The 20,191-nt window shown below is 41.9% G+C and overlaps 1 protein-coding gene across 1 annotated transcript; it reads right to left on the bottom strand.

Annotated features, from left to right (window-relative positions):
* Positions 1–680: 680 nt before the first annotated feature.
* sh3bp4a (SH3-domain binding protein 4a) lies at positions 681–15,035 on the bottom strand. The gene is made up of 5 exons (XM_034151381.1): positions 14,858–15,035; positions 9,489–9,655; positions 6,632–8,979; positions 2,397–2,585; positions 681–2,291 (listed from the first exon to the last, which is right to left on the bottom strand). Exons 2-5 carry the CDS (start codon positions 9,610–9,612, stop codon positions 2,067–2,069), a joined length of 2,886 nt encoding a protein of 961 aa, XP_034007272.1. The 5' UTR covers positions 9,613–9,655; positions 14,858–15,035; the 3' UTR covers positions 681–2,066.
* Between the last annotated feature and the right edge of the window lie 5,156 nt (positions 15,036–20,191).

The raw sequence follows: 20,191 nt of genomic DNA, 5'->3' as shown, positions 1-20,191 counted from the left end.
GAGTGTGTGTGAGTGTGTGTAGAGGATGATTGTGTGGCTGGGAAAGAGAGCATATGAGGATGGATTCGGGTGCGTTCACATGTAGTGTTTGTGCATGTGTGATATTTTGACGTGTTTTCTGTGTGTGTTTACATGCAGGAATGTGCTGTATTGTCTGTGAGGATTTGATAGAAAAACATGATACAATTCACTCATGAACGCTCTCCTGCAGGCAGTCACAGTGGAGGCATAATCTGCACATTCTGCAACCCTTTGTCAGTCACATTTTTAGCAACATATGTTTGCTGTTTTAGGCACAGCTAGAGGAGTAGATGGAATTCAGTTTCATCTCATAAATACAGAGATGTCGGTATAAGCTTAGCATAAAGACTGCATAGGAGGGAAACTGCTAGCATGGCAACAAGAACATATGCAAAATGCATGCAAACTTCAAATGCAATTATAGTATGCAAAAAAATGTATTCCAGTCATAAAAACACTTAAAAGGTGTAAAAACAAGAACTTTAACAGCCAACTTTGTTTTGGACAATTTCATTAGATCTTCATGTAGTTTTACTACAAATATTACAAAATATCAGCGTGATTTAATGTCCAGATAAACTTAAAATAAAGTTGAAATGGCCTTTTCCTCTTCTGCATGCACACAGTGATTGTTCTTGCATATTATTTTTCATTTCCAGTTTTATTGAAACTTTCTGAACAGAAACAGATCAGAGACAGGCTTTAGTACAAATATATAAACTCCTCGCACATTTCTCTGTTCATAATCCAAACAGATAGCAACACTGCAGCAGTCACAAAACATATTGAAATGAAACAAGAACAACAAATACTGAATGAGAAATGAAAACAGATGTCGAAATGAACAACAAAAGCATCAAAGACAACTCATTATACTTGCTGAGAGCACAAAATCAGAGAAAATGCTCAAAAACACAAGTTAAGCTTCTTTAAATATACAGTTAACAAAAACTAGATATTTTCTGATACTAGTTTTCACAGTTTAAAGTCACATATTTCATTTATTTAAGCAATAAACTGTGGTCGCCTGTTAATTCTGACTTATACTGTTTTAATTCAAACATGAACTCTCCATGAAATGATAACAATTGTATTCATGCTGCACTTTTAAGATGCACTTTAAGTCAGAAGTTTAGAAAATACTGATTTTGCATGAAAAAAGTGACATGAAATCACCTTCAGCAGGACTTAAATGCATTTAAGGTCTATCTTTATCACATCATCTTTAATTAAAGAGAACATTTGTGTGTGCAAAAGTTGGAAATCTGGAAAATATTGGATGCACTACGAATAAATGCAAGAATTTAATACTCAAACATTTTATTATCTGGATGTTGTTGGCTTAACATCCAGGTGTGCATGCTCCTTTTGGTTTTTAGTTGGAAAGAACATATTAGAATTTCGATTGTGATTCTGTAACACAGCTGAAACGTGGTGTGAATCACAAAACATGTCCACAATAACACTGTGGATAACACATCCTCTGTATTGTTCTTCTTCTAAGTATATCTTGCATAAGATAAACTGTAAAAACGACACTGGGTCACATGTAGAGTTAGCATTGTTTGGCTTGCAAACAAATGTTCAGTATGGGGATCAAATGAATGTTTACAGATGGCCAAAGGTCACAGTTTGTGAGGTTATGTATTGCAGTGGTTGAGGTCTCTGCTGTTGTCCTGAGGAAGGTTTGGAGACGGAAAAAACGACTTAAACAAACTGTAATAAATTCGAAATCTTGAAAAATATATACAGACAAACAGTGAGTTGACAAAGAGATGAAGAAGAGTAAAAAGGTAGAAGGATTCATGTAACAAGACGCATCACTTTCACTTTGACTTTTTCATTACCAACTACCTTTCGACGGTGTTTGAACATCTATTAATCGATGATACTGAATCCAATACTCCAAAAAGAAGACCAGGACCTGCAGATCTGACCTGAAAATTGAAGACTTTCCGCCCTGAAATTGTCTTCAAAGTCCAAGACGCTGATCTCCAGTGTCCCTCGAAGCAGACAGGCTTTTCAAAAGTTCTGCAGGTGGATGTTCACACGGCGAAGTCGCCGTACCCGGTGGGGCAGAAGGCGGCGCCCCGCAGCGGGTCCAGGCAGTTGACGAGGATCAGCGTCCCCGTCAGGTGCTTCCACCTCTTGGTGATGGGGGTCCTCATCCGGTCCAGGCCCAGGTGCAGCTCCTGGATCACGTCCCGGTAGCTGTCCCCCACGTGGGCGGCCCACGTCAGGAGGAAGTCGTAGGCCGGCTTCCACATGGACTAAACGGTGAAGGAGACAGAGGGGATTGTATTTTGTATTGTTTACCGATACAGGAACACCGCAGCAGTCACAAACTGAATGAGAAATCAATACATAGCACTCACCTCATTGTCCAGTTGTCCGTTCTTGTCTCGGTGCGGAGCCTCGTACGCCTCCATCTGCTGTCGGGAAACTCGGGCCAGCTTCTCTGCGAGTTCCCTCCATCGGGACGCCACCTCCACCGCCGTGGTCAGCAGCACGAAGTCCAGCACGAGCTTCGCCACCAGACCCTGACAGTCCATCTTCAGCAGCGCCTGGAGGAGGGGAGAGACACAGAGGGATACATTCAACATTTGTGTAGGAAATGTGTGTTTGTGGTCCTCTCCTATCCTGCATGATGCCTCATTAGATAGAGTCCTGTTTGTCACAGGGCTAAATGTCAACGTTAAGAGGTTAAACACAGTTTCTAAAGAAAAACCTCTTTATGAATATAATCCCCCTGCTGTAAGTAGTGCTGACCCTCAGGCTGTAAATATGCAGCTAACCCGGTTTAAAGTAGAGTCTGAGAGTTAACAACAGCAGCTGACTGCAAAACACACTGTAGGCGAGATTAAAAAAAAAAAAAGTTTTATCAAAAGCAGAAAAGGCAGCGTGTGTCCACCCGGAGATAAGATAAAAAAGCAGCTGCTGCAGGCATACTGTATCTTCACACACACACACAAGGACACACACACACACTTCAAAGTGAAGCTGTGTCCTGCAGTGATACCTTTCAGGCTCATTGCAGGAGATTTCTCTCTGCAGAAAGCAGCAAGCGAGCGGATACACTCTGGAAATGTGTCTCCTCCTTTTTCACTGTGATCCGGCCAAGCTCTAACAAACATTTCAGGGGATTTTACTAAAAGATATTTCAAATTATACTCAAAAATATACATGAAAAGCTAGAAATTGAGACTAAATATCAAGAACAAGGCAGCCCAGACTCCAGGGAAGTTCACAGATGAGGTGCGGCATTTAGTTTTGCAGACAATTATACAGTGTTGGTGCTTAAAGCATGGCAGTCAAAAAGATGCAGGATGTACAATAATGTAAGAATTTCAATATGCGTTAATAAAATGGCACAAGAAGAAATAAAATACTGCAAAGGAGCAATAAAATGCAGGAATCAAATGATGCACTAATAAAAATGGAGGAATCTGAAGTGATGGTAAATGTAATGGGACTTCAGTTGTCAACATAATAAGCATGGGAACATATTGATGGATTATGCGCTGCTTTATGAAATAAATAACTCTTCATTCCAGCTCAGCAGTTGCGTGAAACTCCTCAGAAAAGATTTGTCTTAATGGCCTTTAGGAAAATAATAAACAGCAGCACCCTGAACGCATCACGATGTGATTCATCCCGTCTGATTACTCACATCCACGAGAATATAGAAAATACATTTATTTCAGGGTCTGTTTCGAGAGATGTCCTCAATCACTCCAATCTGATTTAAAAAGACAACACTTTATACTGATTTGTCCCTCCCTTGTTACATTCATATTTTTGTGTTTTTTGGTCATTTGTTAAATGAAAACATTGAGCAAATAATAGAGAAAATGTGGAATCAGAAGCAAATAGACATTTTAAAATAAAGGTGTATTTGAGTTGCTTTTCCTGAAAGACGACATGTTATGGAAGCGAAATAGCAGCAAAATGCCAAATTTGACCAATGCATGACTATTAATTCATGCTAGTAAACGTTGATATATGACATAAGGTTGTTGCATGTATGAATCATGCCATACATTTAGAAGTAAACACATCACACATATTTTATCTCCGTTTGCAGCCTGGTTTTGGTCGGTGTGGTCCACGTTATTAGCTGACAACATGATTCTGCTCTAAAAATAGATAAATCTGCTCCGTTTGAGACCAAAGCGTCTGAAAATCATCCGATATGCTGAGACCTGCAGGAAGCCTCGGAGCAGACGGACAGACGGAGCTGACAGCTGACCGCACGCCTGTCACTGAGCGAGCTGCATCTCCAAAAGCTATTATGGGATAACACTCACAGGTAGAGAAGCAAAGAAAAGGGAAAACCCAGAAGAATGAGAAGTTATTTTGCAATTCTGAAACTCCCCAGTTTCATTGTAATATGACATACTTCACATTGAAGCTATGCAGAAGAGCTCAAATTTCTCAGACACATTTTTATTGTTTGGTGCACTTAACTGAAATATTCAGCGCTTGATCAACATGTTCACTATGTGTCACAGCAGAAAGATAATTATCTGTTGAGTCTTCTGACTGAAGTCATTGGTTTAACGGGAGTCTCCAGGCAGAGGATGGATTACGGCCTGCAGGATGTTTTATTAAACAGCTCTCTCCTCCAGCTGAAAAACAGCGGAGGCTCTCTACTTTGTCCTCTGCCCCAGTAACTCAAGCCGTGGTGATAAAAGATCCACAGGGCGGTGTCGGATGCCCCCGAGGCCCCCAGCCCGTCCTGATCAATGCCTGCTCACATTTCACCTGAGAACACCTGTCGCTGCTTTTAAAACACAAACCCTGAGAACCTCTCCCACAGAAACACCAACACACTGATTCAACTGATCATATCAATATCTTTTTTAAATGTATTCTCTTATAGCTCGTTTTTACTTTAAATTCTTCCCTCACATCCGTTGGACTCCTTTGTTTACTTCTGTAACATTATGACATCACTGTGTAACACTTGCGCTCCAACAGATTGTGCGTGATAGGCTAAGGGGTGGGACCAATCACAACAGAGTGTCTGCCTCCTCTCTCATTACAGAAAACACATCACTCCTTGATTCTAAAAGACTATTTCATTCCAATAAACTCAAATAAAGCAACATAATATCTCCTGGGAAACACAGAATAATATATTGGGTAACTTTTATTCTGAACATTTCTCAGTGAATTTTTGAAGTGCAGAATAAAAGCCTCATTATTAGAAGAATGAAAGGTTTGTTTGTTAATCGAGGATTTTGAACCCAGAGGTTCTTCACTGCAGGGTTTTATTCTTGAGCAACAATTACATAAGACGGCTTTTCTCTCTTTCTGGAAGATTTAGTAACTCAAGCCTGTGTGATTCACTGGACCCTGATCCTGCGGCATGATGACAATTTAATGCTCTCTGGGGAAAATGTCGCAGGGGACACACACTCACACACTTTCACACACACATCCGGATCCAGGAGTGGTTGATAGTGCGGCAGGGAACTGAGCAGCAACTTTTTGTTGCGGGAAACAAGTTTCAGATGCAGTGTAAATCCCAGGACTATTTGCTTCCCGCAGGGAGTGGGTGCTGACTTAGAAAAACACATCAAGGCCGACGTGTGTTTCTCTCAAACTGCAGATTGAAGTTTTATTTCTTCGCTTCCCTTTAAAGGATTTTCTCCCCGCTTCACTCCTCCTGTGTCAGCCTCCTCAGGCACACAAGTTATTTACCATTCACGTGATGGAGCATTAAAATGAAATCCTTCCAGTTTACACTCAGACTGTGTCTCGACTGCTGAAGGGGAAAGAAATCATGTTGCAGAGAAGCTTTAATCAATCAGACAGCGATTGACTCTGACTGTGTATGAAATTACATTTTTGTTCTTTTTTCGCTCCAACAAAGCTTAACTAACGATGAAGCAGCCATCCGAGGAATGCTCTCTCTCTAATGGACATCATTTGAGCATAATAGCTGTTGCAGCAGTGTCACAATAATGCTGGACAATTTACTTTAACATTTATCGGTGCAGGAAATGCTTTTGCCAAGCATGAATGCCTTTACAGCAATCTAACAGTTGGAGGGCAATGATAGTGTTTCTAGGACTTTAATGACTGCCATTGTTCTGTTCAAGGACAAATTAGTGATCCTGAATTTACACTCAAATACAAAGAGAATAACAAATTAAGTAATTCAATAAGCAAAGATGCAATATACAGCCTGTTTTCAGGTCTCAAGTGGGAGCATTTACAGCTTTTCTCTGTTTAATATCATCGGATTCACTGTTCAAGACATGGATGAATTACTATTGAAATGTAGACCTCATTTAGGCAGCATCCCATTGCTTTATGCAGGGGGCAGTACAGTATTCATCCCCCTGGAAACACTTTTAAAGGTCAGTTGTGTACTTTCAAACTTAAGGGAAATAAGGATTCAGCTTCAAAGTTCATGATTGCTTAATACCACCTGGAAGGCAAGAGATTCCTAAGTCTCATTGACCAAAACACAAAGCTTGGATATCCATATGTCCTAGATGTATTCAAACTGCTGCTCAAAAAGACTTGTCTGTTTCTCAAAAAAACACAATCTGGTTGAGGAACAGAAAGTTTTAAGAAATAAAAACCTGATTGCTCTTACCATCATCAATTCTCTCTGGAAGGACTTCCTCTCCTTGCTCTCCGTGTCCGTACACTCCTCTTTGAGTTTCTCCAGTACCGAAGCCACTTTCTCCGGCTCGTTGTCCAGCTCTGTTCTGCAAAAATAATTCAGCGGCAAATTCCCGTATCCTAGTGCATCTGCAAACGCCCTCCAGCTGCCCACGTTCTCCATTAACACCGTCCTCACTGTTGCGTATATGTACGTAAGAAACTTGCAAGGCTTCAGGATCTGCTCCAGCAGCACTGTGGTCGTTAGATCCGACCCGATCCAATAAATGGGCTTGACTTTACCCAGAACTAAAACGTTCTTGGCATGGACGAGTCCCATCTTCCCCTGATAGTATCCAATGTACCACTCTTTAGTCCGCAGCTGCCCTCGCAGTTTGATTTTCTCCTCGCTGAGCAAAGCAACAACATCCCCCTTTTTGTACTCCAACAGATACGTGCTCTTGTGCTGCCTGATCACTGTTTTGATCAATTTGCCAAATTTCAGGTTGATGATGCACCGGTCCTGAAACTTTGGGTGTTTGGAAGTGGCGGCTAGCGGTGATAAGACGATCTTATCCACCTCTCTCTTTTTTAGAAACCTCCTCTGGCCTGATATCCTTGCTTCGGTTTTGGGTGGCGGTGGTGGTGTTTGGACGCAGAACTGCGTGAGGATGCAGTCAAGTGCGTCCTTAACTTGGACCCTGAGTGTAAAATCTGAAATGCTGTCTGGACTGTGCGATGTGATCATGTAAAGGAGCCTGCTCACTTTCCCCAGTTTGACCTGAAACCCCCGAATCACCCCCGTCCCCTCGCAGGACTTCACCTCGTAGTTAGACATGTTGGAGTACAACCCCAGCAGGAGGTCCTGAGGGTACCCCAGCACAAACTGGTGCTTGCCCCAAAGCTGGAGGGCCACCGGCGGGCTAGCACTCACCAGGCGACCCACCTCGTTTACCAGCAAGGTATTAGGGGCGCAGTCATGCCCAAACATGGCCACGACTGTCTTGAACGACGGGTGGATGTGCTTGGGTCCGTAGACGGCCAAAGTTACTTTCCTTTGCACATGATCCCAAACAGTTGTATTGTGGCTGATGTACTGGGACTTAACAACAACAGCCACATACATGCACGGCTCCAGACCATCCAGCTGCACCTGGACTGTGTCCTTGTAAAGGTACGCATTAGGGATCGGCGTGTAAGGCCCTTCTTTGCAGTCACTGCGAACGCAAAGCACATCCGCAGTGTGACAACTCTCCTTCTTGACCGTTACCGATACCTTTATCTCCAACGTGAGGAAGGACTTTGTCTCCATGTTGCTCAGCTTGATCTCCACCACAGGGCTCACTGTGGAGCAGAGATCGGTGTTGAGCTCCAGAGGAGGGTCTAGCAAGGCTTTCATGGAGATCTGCTGGTGTTCTCCATTGCTGACGTGGCCTTCAGGGATGTGAATGCTGATTTGGGTGTCCGGGAGCTGAACAACGCCTCCGTTACAGTCCAACATGCACACGATGTTGGTCTCCACCGGCTGCGTCTGGCCCCACCCTGGACTCTGACCCAGAGAGTCAAGGTCATGGCAAGACCTGGCTAGCTTTCTGTGGTTCAACCAAGCAGTCCTGAAGTCCTCCCGGCTCTGAAACTGCTCCGGGGAAGGAGCCTTAAGGCCTGAGAAGAACCCCGAAGAAGGTAAGGATGGATTGGACTGCGCCTGCAGGACGGACAGTTCTGAGAGACTGTGGGAACGTTTGCTCCTGAAAAATGGATTATCCCTGTGGAGGTTAGGTACAACCTCTTGATTTGGGCTTGTGGGGGTTGTACTGTTAATGTGGCAGCTGCTGAACCCATTGGTCATGATTGTACTAGAGGTCAAGTTTGAGCAAGATGACGGAGATGCCAGTGCATCAAACAGAATAAGGTCCGTTGAGTTCCTAACGCCAGAATCTTTGCAGTTTTGATCTTTGATAAAGGGGTTCACAGCAAAGAGAGTATTGTTGTAAATTGGGGAAGGCTTAAGGGAAACCCCTGTCCATTCCCCTCGGCCTCCAAACTCCTTCGACCCATCCTCGTACCCTTCCCCAAGACTGTCAATCATCCCGCTGTCGCTGAGCGAAGAGTTCCCGAAGTTGAGCGGCTGCACGTAGGCGGCAGGGATGTAGCCCATCTCCGTGTTGTTGTGCGCGTACCACCACTCCCCCCCTGACGTGTCCAACACATAGAGGCGGTCCCCTTTGGAGAACTTCAGCGTAGTGAAGCTGCTGGGGCAGTAATCCTTTATGGCGACCACTTCCTGCGCTGCTCCATAGGAGGAGGAAGTGTCCAGCCTTAAGGCACTGGGAGAAGGCACTGAAAAGGAAAGAAGATATTAGACAGATATAATCTACTAAAATGAGTGATGGTCTTCTAACTTGATTACAAAGTGGTGCACTCAATGGCTGATTAATCAAACTACTGCAGTTAAATGCTCTTAATCAGACACATGTAATGGGCCAGTAATGAGGTGAGGGCACTACAGATCAGACAGGGGTCTAACAAAGGGTTCAGGAAGTACGAAATATGTGATAAAAAACAGTCAAAATTGCCCCAAAAAACTAAACCTTTACTCATTCCGAAAGCAAGGACACATTTTCTAGATCACTAAGCAAACATATGAGCAAATGAACTGCATAATGTACTGCACAATTCTCTATTTTTAGTTGACATCATTAGCGTATATGGAGCATGTAAACAAAGCTTTAATGCAGTGCAACCAGTGAAGTGAAAGAGCCAGAGAGAGGATAATAGGGTTTCATTTCCACATATGACTGAGTAGAGTAGAGACATCAAAACTGCTGTGAATACAGTAAAAAACTGACCTTTAACATCGTTGAGACTGGCCCCATTGACCCCTTCGCTAATGTCGATGAGCGTCCCTTCAGACTTGCAGCGAGGCAGGACGTGACTGTTGCTCGTCACTCTGACGATGCGATGGGCAGCCATGGCCGCTACTTAGCACAGAATTCGCTCATCGGCAGCTTTTCATCTGGATTGGAAACAAACAAAGCATTTTCAATTGGGATCGATCAGTTTGATGCCCAAATGAATTTTAAAGCAACGCTACTGTATGAAGTATCATTTTCTAGATCAGTAACAGAGTTTACGTCTGCTAAGGTCAAAGCTGCGGAAAATAAGCTTGACAAATATCACTGCCGTTATGAAGGGTGTTCTGAGGGAAAGAAATGACTTGCAGCTTTTTTCTAAATCGATGCAAAGAGCATGAGCAGTACGCTGGAGAAGGAGAAGGAGAGAGATTTGATTGAGGAGCAGTGCAATGGAGAATAAATAAATATATGACACAAAACAAGATTGAATTTCTGAGTGATTTGACAGTGAGGAAGGTCAGAAACATAGTGTGCAGAATGAGGCAAACACATCTCAGGAAACCGTATTTCTTTACAGCTGAAAATGGTATCCCCATTATGGATGTGCCAGTATCATTCCTTAATGCCAGTTGCATTCAACAACTTATTTTGAATGCTTGAATAGGGGTTGAAAAAGCAAAGGGACCTTGTCAAGAAAAGGGGAGATGATACAAAAAATGTCCTCTGCATCAAACTATCACACAAAGCTGGAAACACTGTTGTGTGACACATTATTGTGAGCTGCAAAATATTTTCCAACACGGGATTAAAAGCAGCAAACATCTCTCCCTCCGGCTGCTCTGTGTTTTCACTATTTACATCTCTGATTGTGTTGAGCAAGTCACCAATTTCCTTGTCCGAATTGAGTTGTGATTCAATTTGTGTATGAAAACACCGAGTCAGCAGAGGACAGTAATCTGATTAGAGAGACAGCCAGAAATTGTTTTGCAGCAAAACGCCGTTCCTTCAGTCACCAGAGACTTGTATTCTTCCTGCAGGAAGTGTTGAGCTGCGACACTGAGAACATTTGCATTGCCACACTAATGATGCCATTTGAATCTGATTAAAGCAACACAGAGTGCAGAAGCTGCCACGTCCCTTTCACTCATTATCTTAGAGAGGAATTTCTGCTCACATTAAATGCTGAGGTTTTTTAATTCAGCTGCAGGTGTTTGCCTTTCATAAAAGACAGCAGTATACTTTGTTATAGCAGCTTCCAGACATAACTGAGAATAACACACAGTAGAGGAGAGATATTAAAAGAAATTGCTTTTTTTGCCATATTAATCTTAATCCATGTCTACGAAAAGCTTGACTATTTGTGCTTTCATTGCTTCCCAGCCAACTTCACCCTTTATTGAAACCCCTCCCATTGAGCAGATGCAGTAATATTTCTTATCTCTCTTACCTCAAAATGACAAACAGTGAAAAAGTGGAATGGTTTTAGAGCAGAGGTGCACTCTGGGAAGTTGAAGTAGGTTTTGTTTAATGGCTGCATCTGTTTGAGCTCTAGCTGAAATCCAGTCAAACATTTTATTTTCTTGCTCATCAGGGAGCGTGTCGCCTGCCCGTCGATAAAAAAAAAGCCCCTCTAGTTTAAAATGAACACTCAGCGGGCAGCTGCGATCAATAAGAAGACAAAGACAGCGTCCCCGGCTTTGATATAACATGGAGGCCATCCCCGCTGCATGCAGCAGGAGGTGAGGGAAGAGGAGGAACTGGAGCTGGGAACAGCAGGAGGTTCAGTTCAAAGCACACTGGATTCTTCGAAAACTCATTTCCTTGATTTGAAGAGGAGAGACGACACAAGCTACAATAAAAAACACTAGAGGTAGAAAAGTAGAAATACCTACTTCATTACAAATCAAAGTCCTGCATTCAAAATGTTACTTAAAGAGGCCCTATTATGCTTTTGGGTAAAGTAAAAGTCCTCAGTGTGCAGAACAACGTTTTTTATGTTTTCATTACCATGACATGCATGTAAGAGCATTGTAATGCTGTAGTTTGTCAATGGGGAGACAGCTTTATATAAAATACTGGGTTATTAGTTAGTACTGCATGAGATCTTATCAGCATAGTTTATATGTAAACACATGATATGAAAGTAAAATAAATGTAGCAGAGTGAAAATTATAATAATTGCAAAAACAAGACTGTGATACCCTGCATGGATACAGAATAACAAGACAAAGTGTATTCAGCATTTGGGGAAATGAACGTGCTTTACTTCACGTTGGAAGAGACATTTCTATTACAGGAGGAAAAGAAAGATGCTCTCAGGAGATTTAAGAAAGCTGCTGCAGGGCTCCTGGTTAGCCTTCCTCAAGATTGGAAATATATGTTTCCCCCCCACGAGTTTGTGAAATACACTGCGTTATAAACTCATTTCAGTCAGGCTGACGGAGAGGCGAAGCGGGGAGTAGAAAGTTTAATTACCCGAGCGGCGGCCTGGTCTAATCCCTGGATGAATATCACTATAATAACCATTTCCAGCCTCCGTATGCTCGAGGAGAGTTTATCACTTTGCCATCACAGCTGTTTAAAATGAGCAGATTACAGGAGGGGGAATGAAACAACAGAATCGTGTCAAACCTAACCAACAGTGTTTAATATTCAGACTTCATCCACTGTTGAAGCGTACCAACAAAAACGAATCCCAGATCAAAGAGAGGAAGCTACAGTTAAATCACCATCGAACAAACCAAAATACTCTTTAGTCAGTGTGATGAGGTCTGCAAGATCAGTCTTTCCCTCTTTTTTGCTGCAGGTTGTCGCCTCAAGACCAAATAAATTATCTTAAACGTGATGCAACAAAAATTCCTTTTGATTTTAAAGTCCATTAAAGGTCAGCTCTTTCATTTATCCTGCAGGAAACTGTGAGCAGGCTCTTGGGTTTAATTCTGTCCTTTCCTCAGGGAAATAAAAACATTAGGTCCACTTTGAGACAGGTACCTAAACGACTGCCCTGTTGTGGCCTCAGGCGATGCAGCTCTGCTCCCAGCATGCATCTGGTCAGTGTTCACACCTCCAATGTGGGGGCGGTGAACCAGCAGAAGAAATGGATGGAAAAAGGGGCTCAGGGAAATGATGTCCTTGGAAGTTTGATAACTGTCTGCAACAGATTGTCCCTTATGGGCCACCGTTGCCTGAGGCTTATGAGTGAACTCTGCATACATGTGACTTTTGAGGAGTTTAATTTCATGCATTTTTGAGGATTTATTTCCAAATAAATCTATTATTTCCAGGAGATTGTGTCCACACTGCCCTGCTGCAGCTTTGTAACATTACCAGGTTTTATTTTTTACTCTGCAGAGTATCAGAAGATAAAGAAATAAAGAAAAAATCTGCAGTTGGCATGTGGTCAACTACATTAGTGTGCCACCATTCATCACCGGGGAAATTCATCCGTAAAATATTACAATCTCTGCGCTCTCCTCAGGATGGATTTCCAGGTAAATGAGGCCGCTAAGTGCCTGGTTTTAGTGCTGCTTCCACCTCTGAGCTGCAGGACTGGAACCCAAAATGAGCCCAACATGTCCCCTTTAACAAGTCAGCAAGTCAACTTTAGGGCAGAAAATGAGTTTTTAAAGCTATAATTTACTTCCAAAGTCTATTCTCAGCAGGGGGGAAAGCATTCATTTGATAAACTGTGCATGGAAATGTAATTAATTCTGAAAAAACAGCTAGATTTCACATTTATAATTCCATGAAAAGACTGTTTTTAACTGATGGTGTAATAATGGGGATTAATGAAGTGAGGAGAACTTGTGTTGTTAAATCATTACGCCCTAATGCGGCGCAGTTTTAAAGAAGATATATTACACCAGTTGGTCCAAATTATTCACCCTAATTTGAATTTTGCATTATTCTTATAGTTGTTCTCAACCTTACAAAAGTGTTTGTGTATATTATCATTGTTCTATAGCATTAGTTTTCGTATTTAACATCTTACTTAATCACTATAATCAAGATATATTTGTTTATGAGTTTTATATCAACACAGAGAAAAACAATACTGTGTGTGTAAGCGGGGTGTGTGTGTGTGTGTGTGTGTGTGTGTGTGTGTGTGTGTGTGTGTGTGTTGTGCTGAGAGGGCATTAATTACAAAATGGAGCGCACCTTCGAGCGGAGCAGGAAAACGATGACATGCTAGTTTTCAGGCTTAGCCTCGAGGGGGGGAAAGACAACAGAGTGTGTGTGTTTGTGTGTGTGGGCGGGGGGGTATACTATGAGTTGTTTGCTGTGTGTGTGAAGGTGTTTTGTGTCACTTTTAAATGAGTTTGTGTGCATGTGTTGGTTAGCAGAGAAAGAGGAGGATAACGTGAAAAAGAGAAAGGAAGGGGAAGTGGATGTGATGAAGAGGAGATGAAAGGAAACGAAGAGGGAAGTAAGCAAATGTTGTCCACAGTCAAATAGTTTAAAAAAAATGGGGGAAAGGAATGAGAGAAAGAGAATGAGGAGACGACGAAGAACAGGTATAAGCAGATAAAGAAATACTAGGTATAAAAGTGAAGAAGAGGAGACAAAAAGAGGGAAGAGGGAAAAGGACAAGAAGAAGAAGTGGAGGAAGAGTTTGCCATATCAGAGTTTCTTCAGGAAACACACACACACAAAATCACTCTGCATCTAATTAGGCAGAGTTGCAGGCGGCAGCAGTGTGTGTGCTGCTGATAGAAAGAGAGAGGAGGATTTTCCGATTATCTGATGACCTTACTGGCTGAGGGGGCGTGCACGTGCGCCTGACCGCGTGCACACACTTGACGACGTATAGTGCTAATTATCAAACTTATAATTCACTTTGCCTCCATCTGCTAATGAGCTTTCCTCTAAAAGAAAACGGTGTTTGCCTATGCTAATATGTGAATATCCAGTATTCTCTGTATATATTGTGTATTCAGATAGACACATTGATTCATAAAATAAGTAAAGAATGGAACAAATGTGCAGAAAGCTTTGAATTTAAATATATAAATAGTGTTTAGAGAATAAATACAGCATCATAACACATTAAAATGAACAAAACATGTCATTATTAGGCACCATACACTCAGAATAAACCATTATAAAATCATGATATCAATATAGAAACACAGATATCATACTTAAATAGTCATAATAGGCATTTAATGTAACTATAAAGATGCATGAAAATGCCATGGAAACAGACAATATCAAAATAATACGATAGAATATTTTAACTTGAGTGAATCCGAATTACTCTCCACACTCTGTTTTGCTAAATTAACCACAAAAAGAGCACATGCTTGGTGTAAAAAGATAATTAGAAGTAATTAAATGTAAATTAGTGTGAAATGTGAACTGACCTCCTGCTGGCTGGAAGACGCTCGCAGTGGGAAAGTGAGAAGGTGAAGAGCTGATGGAGAGAATTCTTCTCCTTTTTCCCCGTGTCATTTGGCTTAACGACCAAAACAAATAACATTAGTACTTAAAAGGTCAAACTAAGAGTATTATTCCACAGTTCTGGAAGTTTTTAGCGGTGAAAGACGCGCACACACGCCGGTTCACGTCCGTCTCTGCTCCGGTCTGCCGGAGGACTGAAGCACCGTGGTGGAGAGGAGTGTGTGACGTCACTGGGAGGGGGCGTGGCCACACACACACACACACACACACACACACACACACACACACACACACACACACACACACACACACACACACACACACACACACACACACACACACACACACACACACACACACACACACACACACACACACACACACACACACACACACACACTTATTTTAAGTGTTGTTTTGATAGGCCACTACAACCAAAATACAACAAAGGGCTCAATTGTGCTCAACAGTTATTGCACATTTCATTTTGTTATAATCTAAGGGCTTTAAAAAAGTGAAGAAACTCATTATACGATGTACTTCTTGTCAAGCAAGGCGTTGAAGCCCATTGTTGACACTGAATTAATTAGTTAAATAATGTCCTACAGTAGTACATTTACTTGATGCATGGTTAATATAGGCGAAGCCAAAATTAGCTAACCTTATTTTGGACTCTGTCCTTTGAAAGGTCAGCTGTTGGTCAACGGCGCGGATTGCCTGTCAAAGTTCACCCAAGTTTAACTGTGACCTGGCCTTTAGTGTAAACTCTGTTCTTGCTCCATATTCTTTTTATTTCTTCTTCTACTTGTCAATACATAGTGGTCATTTCAATATGGAGCCTGAACTGATTCATTAAATCCACTCCTGATTGATTTTAAAGACATTTCCAATAGAGGAAACACAGCTAAAAACTGAAATAAAATCAGACTGCACATATTTTGGCTGCTTCTTAGCTTTTTATTATCAATAAAGTAACATATTTCCACAAACTGAGCTTTAGAAACGTGATCAAACCGGCCCTGGAGACAGTAACGATCAACAGGCTCAATAAATAAAGTGGAGTGGAGCTGCAGGGAAACGACTCGTGGTGCTCTGATAAAGAGGCGCTGCTCATTAAAGCTTTGGTGATTAAAACGCTGTCACTGCGCACTATTCATAATAATAATAATAACAGCAGAAGCTTTATCTGGAAATGGTTTGTCCTTTTCATGCAAAAATGGTGTGATTTCATCTAAGAAAGTTGATTATATTTTAACCACCTTGGTACCTGATGGATATTTATTCGCTTTAAATGACAATCACAAGATTCAAAAGTGCATAAAAAGGAGTTTGAGTGTTTTTTATTCCACACATTAGCCAAATAGAGCTTCCTCTTTCATCTCATTGACTCAATCGCTGAATAAAGCTGCTGTCAGTGCACACAGCGCAGCGAAAAGACGACAGGAGGAAGACAAAATGTCTCAAAATAAGCTTCGAAAGGCAGTGAAGAGAAGATTCCCTGCATGTGAAGATGAACTAAAGACAGTTGTGTTTGAGAGGGAAATAGCTGACTGATTTGGCTTTGAAGTCACATATATTTGCTGTTTCATACTGTATTTTTAAGGGTTGAGTCAAAGGTCGTGACCTCTGTGCATCATGAGTTTGACTTACAGACACTCGACTAAAAAAAAAGACAAGAGTTTCAAACTGCTTGGTATCTAAAATGAGCAAAAGCCAACATTCGGAAACAGTTACTGAATATAATGACCTCAAAAACATTACAAATGATGAGAGAACGTCCTGCTCAACTCAGGGAAGATATACATCCAGTCTTTTGCAACATGCTGCAGGATCGGCTCCCCTTCAGCGATGCCTGGGGGAACTTTTGTAAGCAGCGACCAAAGTTTACAACAAGGCGGATAATTGGAGCAACAGCTGGGAGAGGAGAACCCCCTCTAACAGATTGAATTCAACTGTCCTACTTAATCATGCAACAAACTAAATCAGGTGTGTGTGCAGCTTCAGTGTGCATCACCAGATTTAGATTCTACAACCCCTTTACTTTAAGACACGTTGTTTTGATCTCTTTTCCTGCAATGAAATGTTTCCTGTAATTGTATGTTAATTTCTGAGTTTATATCTGATCAGCTCATGCTTTAATTCAATTTAAATCAATAGCTATGGTTTAGTGTTTGACAGTTCAAAATAAAATATATTCAGGAAATTAAAAATAAATTAAATACAAATTAAGAATAATTTAATTATTTTTAATTAATTAAAAATAAGTAAAATTGGTAAAAGGTGAAATAAAATAAAATAATAATAATTAATGCAAAATAAAATAAAGAAATAGTGCAATAAAAATTAAGTAAAATGGGTCAAATGCTGCAGGAAATGTTAAACTGTTGTACTTCAATAACATCCCAGAAGCTTTGGGATATATATATAAAAAGTTTTCTATTTTCTATTTCATACCTTCTCTTCCCATGATGGATGCTACAGCTTCAGAAAGCGTTATGATTTATGTCACCGCCCTCCTCTCTCTCATTCTGCACTGTCAGGGGTCAGTGGGGGGGGGGGGGGGGTGATGGATATCTGTAAGGCCTCTTCTGAAGGGACCCGCGGGTCACCTTGGACCTGCCCGATTAGAAAAAGATTTCTCACACGTTTTCAGCGTCTGCAGCTGAGGGGGGCCGCGGCTAAATCAAATAAACTGAAGGGTTCATCCATCAAGCTCGACCCACTGGATCGGCACCGTGCAGGATGCCTGTCATGTCTTTGTTTGTGTGTTTCGTAAAGTTTGTCAAACGTCCTGCTTCTCTTTCGGACCGAAGATCTTAATCATCTACTTTAAAGATTTGACTTTGCATGTAGTAAACAATTGATTGAGTGGACTGGATATTCACGTTACCTCTTTCTTTGTAGATTTGTTTTGAGAATTTCCTCTAGATCTATTTAAGTATGATATTAAACCACAAAAAAATACATATTTTCTAAAGTTCAAGAGGCATAATCATGAACCTTTCTTTCCTTTTAAAGCTTTTTTTCAAAGTCAATTATGAGTAGATGTGATTGGTTTATTGATTATTAAACTATAAAGTCAAGTTATCTCTGGTTCCAGCTGTTGTTGAGATAAGAGGGGAAATGTAGGTCACAGCCTGATAAAGTTTAGAGTTATAATCCTGACGTATGTAGATTTGAATTTTTTTTATAGCATATCGTGTTGTTGCTGTATCTCGACAGGATAATCTGGTTTTCGATCACAATTGTCAAGATTATCCTCCATTTCCCTGCAAGAAAATGGTGCTTAATTGAACCTCCAAAAAGCATTTGAATGAGAAGGGGGGTTTGTAAAAATGTTTTCAGTAGAACTTGTCTTGGCCGTTGCTGCCCTGAGGTTCAGCTCTTATTGGGGGCTCAGACTGGATCCGACGCGTCTATTCATCTGCTGTGAATGGGAACTGTGGGATGTTAAGAAAGGACCCCCCCTCTATTCACAGCTTTATCAAGGACCCTCGCTATCAGCCCGTCCCGCTTTGCATCAGAATAACAGAGCGTCTGCGTGTAAACCGCGTCCGTTATGGGAAGAGCGGCAGGAATTTGGTTGATTTCCGACGCTGCCTGAATGCAAAAACAGGAATCTTTGGAAAATAAAGTGGTGGGAATTAGATACCAGAAGATTAAGTATTTATGTAAAGAAAGTTCAATCTAAAAAGTGCAATAAAAGATTAAATATTTGTATTTCTACTTTACCTTAAAATATCTGAGTACTTAATAATGATTTAATGATAAAATAAAAGTGAATAATCTGCATTATGCTGCCAATTTCACATGCATACAGTAAAGAAAACAGTATTGCACAATGTTTAAGTTGCAGGAAAGGTTATTATTTTGCTTATGGAGCAGGATACTTCTTCCCACAGTATTATTATTCGTCCTCGTCCCCAGACCGTTCCCTTTTCTCTCTGCTCCATCTGTCCATGCTCTACCTCCGTACACTCCAGGCTGCACAACCTGTTCCCTGCAAATTACTTATTCATCACTTTCTCAGGTGCAGCAGCGGGAAAAGGCCATGGATTAGCTGTCCGTATCTCCAGGCAAACACACACACATGCGCGCGCACACACACACATGCACGCACACACACACACACACCTGAATCTGCAGCAACTTCTGTCCTTAGGCAGCATTTTTAGGCTTTACAGGTAATTCCTGATGATAAATGTTTAAATGAATGCAAACCATTAATCACTGCAGTAACCCTTAAGAGGTTCGGAAGGAAGATTATACAAATTCAGATGAGAACGAGGGGTTTCAAGTAATATATTGTACACTCAATTAACTCTTGAGTTGTTCCTGAAATACACAGGATAACCTTAAATGCTGTTTTCACTCCTCTGTTACCATGCAAGACTTTAAGGGAGGGTGTGGTATATTGTACAGATTGTAAAGTGTTGGTGTGACGCTTCTTTATGATACATTGTGGGGTTGGGAGGGATTTTGTGGTAAAGAGTGGGACAATGGGATACATTACAAACTCTGTTGACATAAGAGGCTTTCAATTCATGACTTATATAGGAACACTTGGAGAGAAGTGCCTATAGCTGGCAGTTATTTAGCATCCCTAATCAAATGTTTATGGATATTAAAATGCTTTTTAAACAACTTCTTGCAGGCAGGTGCAAGAACGCAGCTTCAAATTACATTTTTAAACAGTGAATTTTGCGTTCACTGCCTGCTCACACCCTGCCTGCTCACACCCTGCCTGCTCACACCCTGCCTGCTCACACCCTGCCTGCTCACCCTGCCTGCTCACACCCTGCCTGCTCACACCCTGCCTGCTCACACCCTGCCTGCTCACACACTGCCTACTCACACCCTGCCTGCTCACACCCTGCCTGCTCACACCCTGCCTGCTCACACACTGCCTGCTCACACCCTGCCTGCTCACACCCTGCCTGCTCACACCCTGCCTGCTCACACCCTGCCTGCTCACACCCTGCCTGCTCACACACTGCCTACTCACACCCTGCCTGCTCACACCCTGCCTGCTCACACCCTGCCTGCTCACACCCTGCCTGCTCACACCCTGCCTACTCACACCCTGCCTGCTCACACCCTGCCTGCTCACCCTCGCCTGCTCCCTGTGAACGCCCTAATGATGAACTGATGTTAAAAAACTGCGCCTTCACCCCGTCTCTCTCTTTTATCTCCATTAATATCTCAAACCTCCTCACTGTGCTCGGCTAAATGTTATTCGGCCTTCATTTGCCCTCCCCCCCCTCCCCCCCACCCCCCATCCATCATAATTATGCTCC

The sequence above is a fragment of the Trematomus bernacchii genome, unplaced genomic scaffold, assembly GCF_902827165.1.
Source record: "Trematomus bernacchii unplaced genomic scaffold, fTreBer1.1, whole genome shotgun sequence".
NCBI classification, from domain to species: Eukaryota; Metazoa; Chordata; class Actinopteri; order Perciformes; family Nototheniidae; genus Trematomus; species Trematomus bernacchii.
This window is presented reverse-complemented; position numbering and strand designations above follow the sequence as displayed.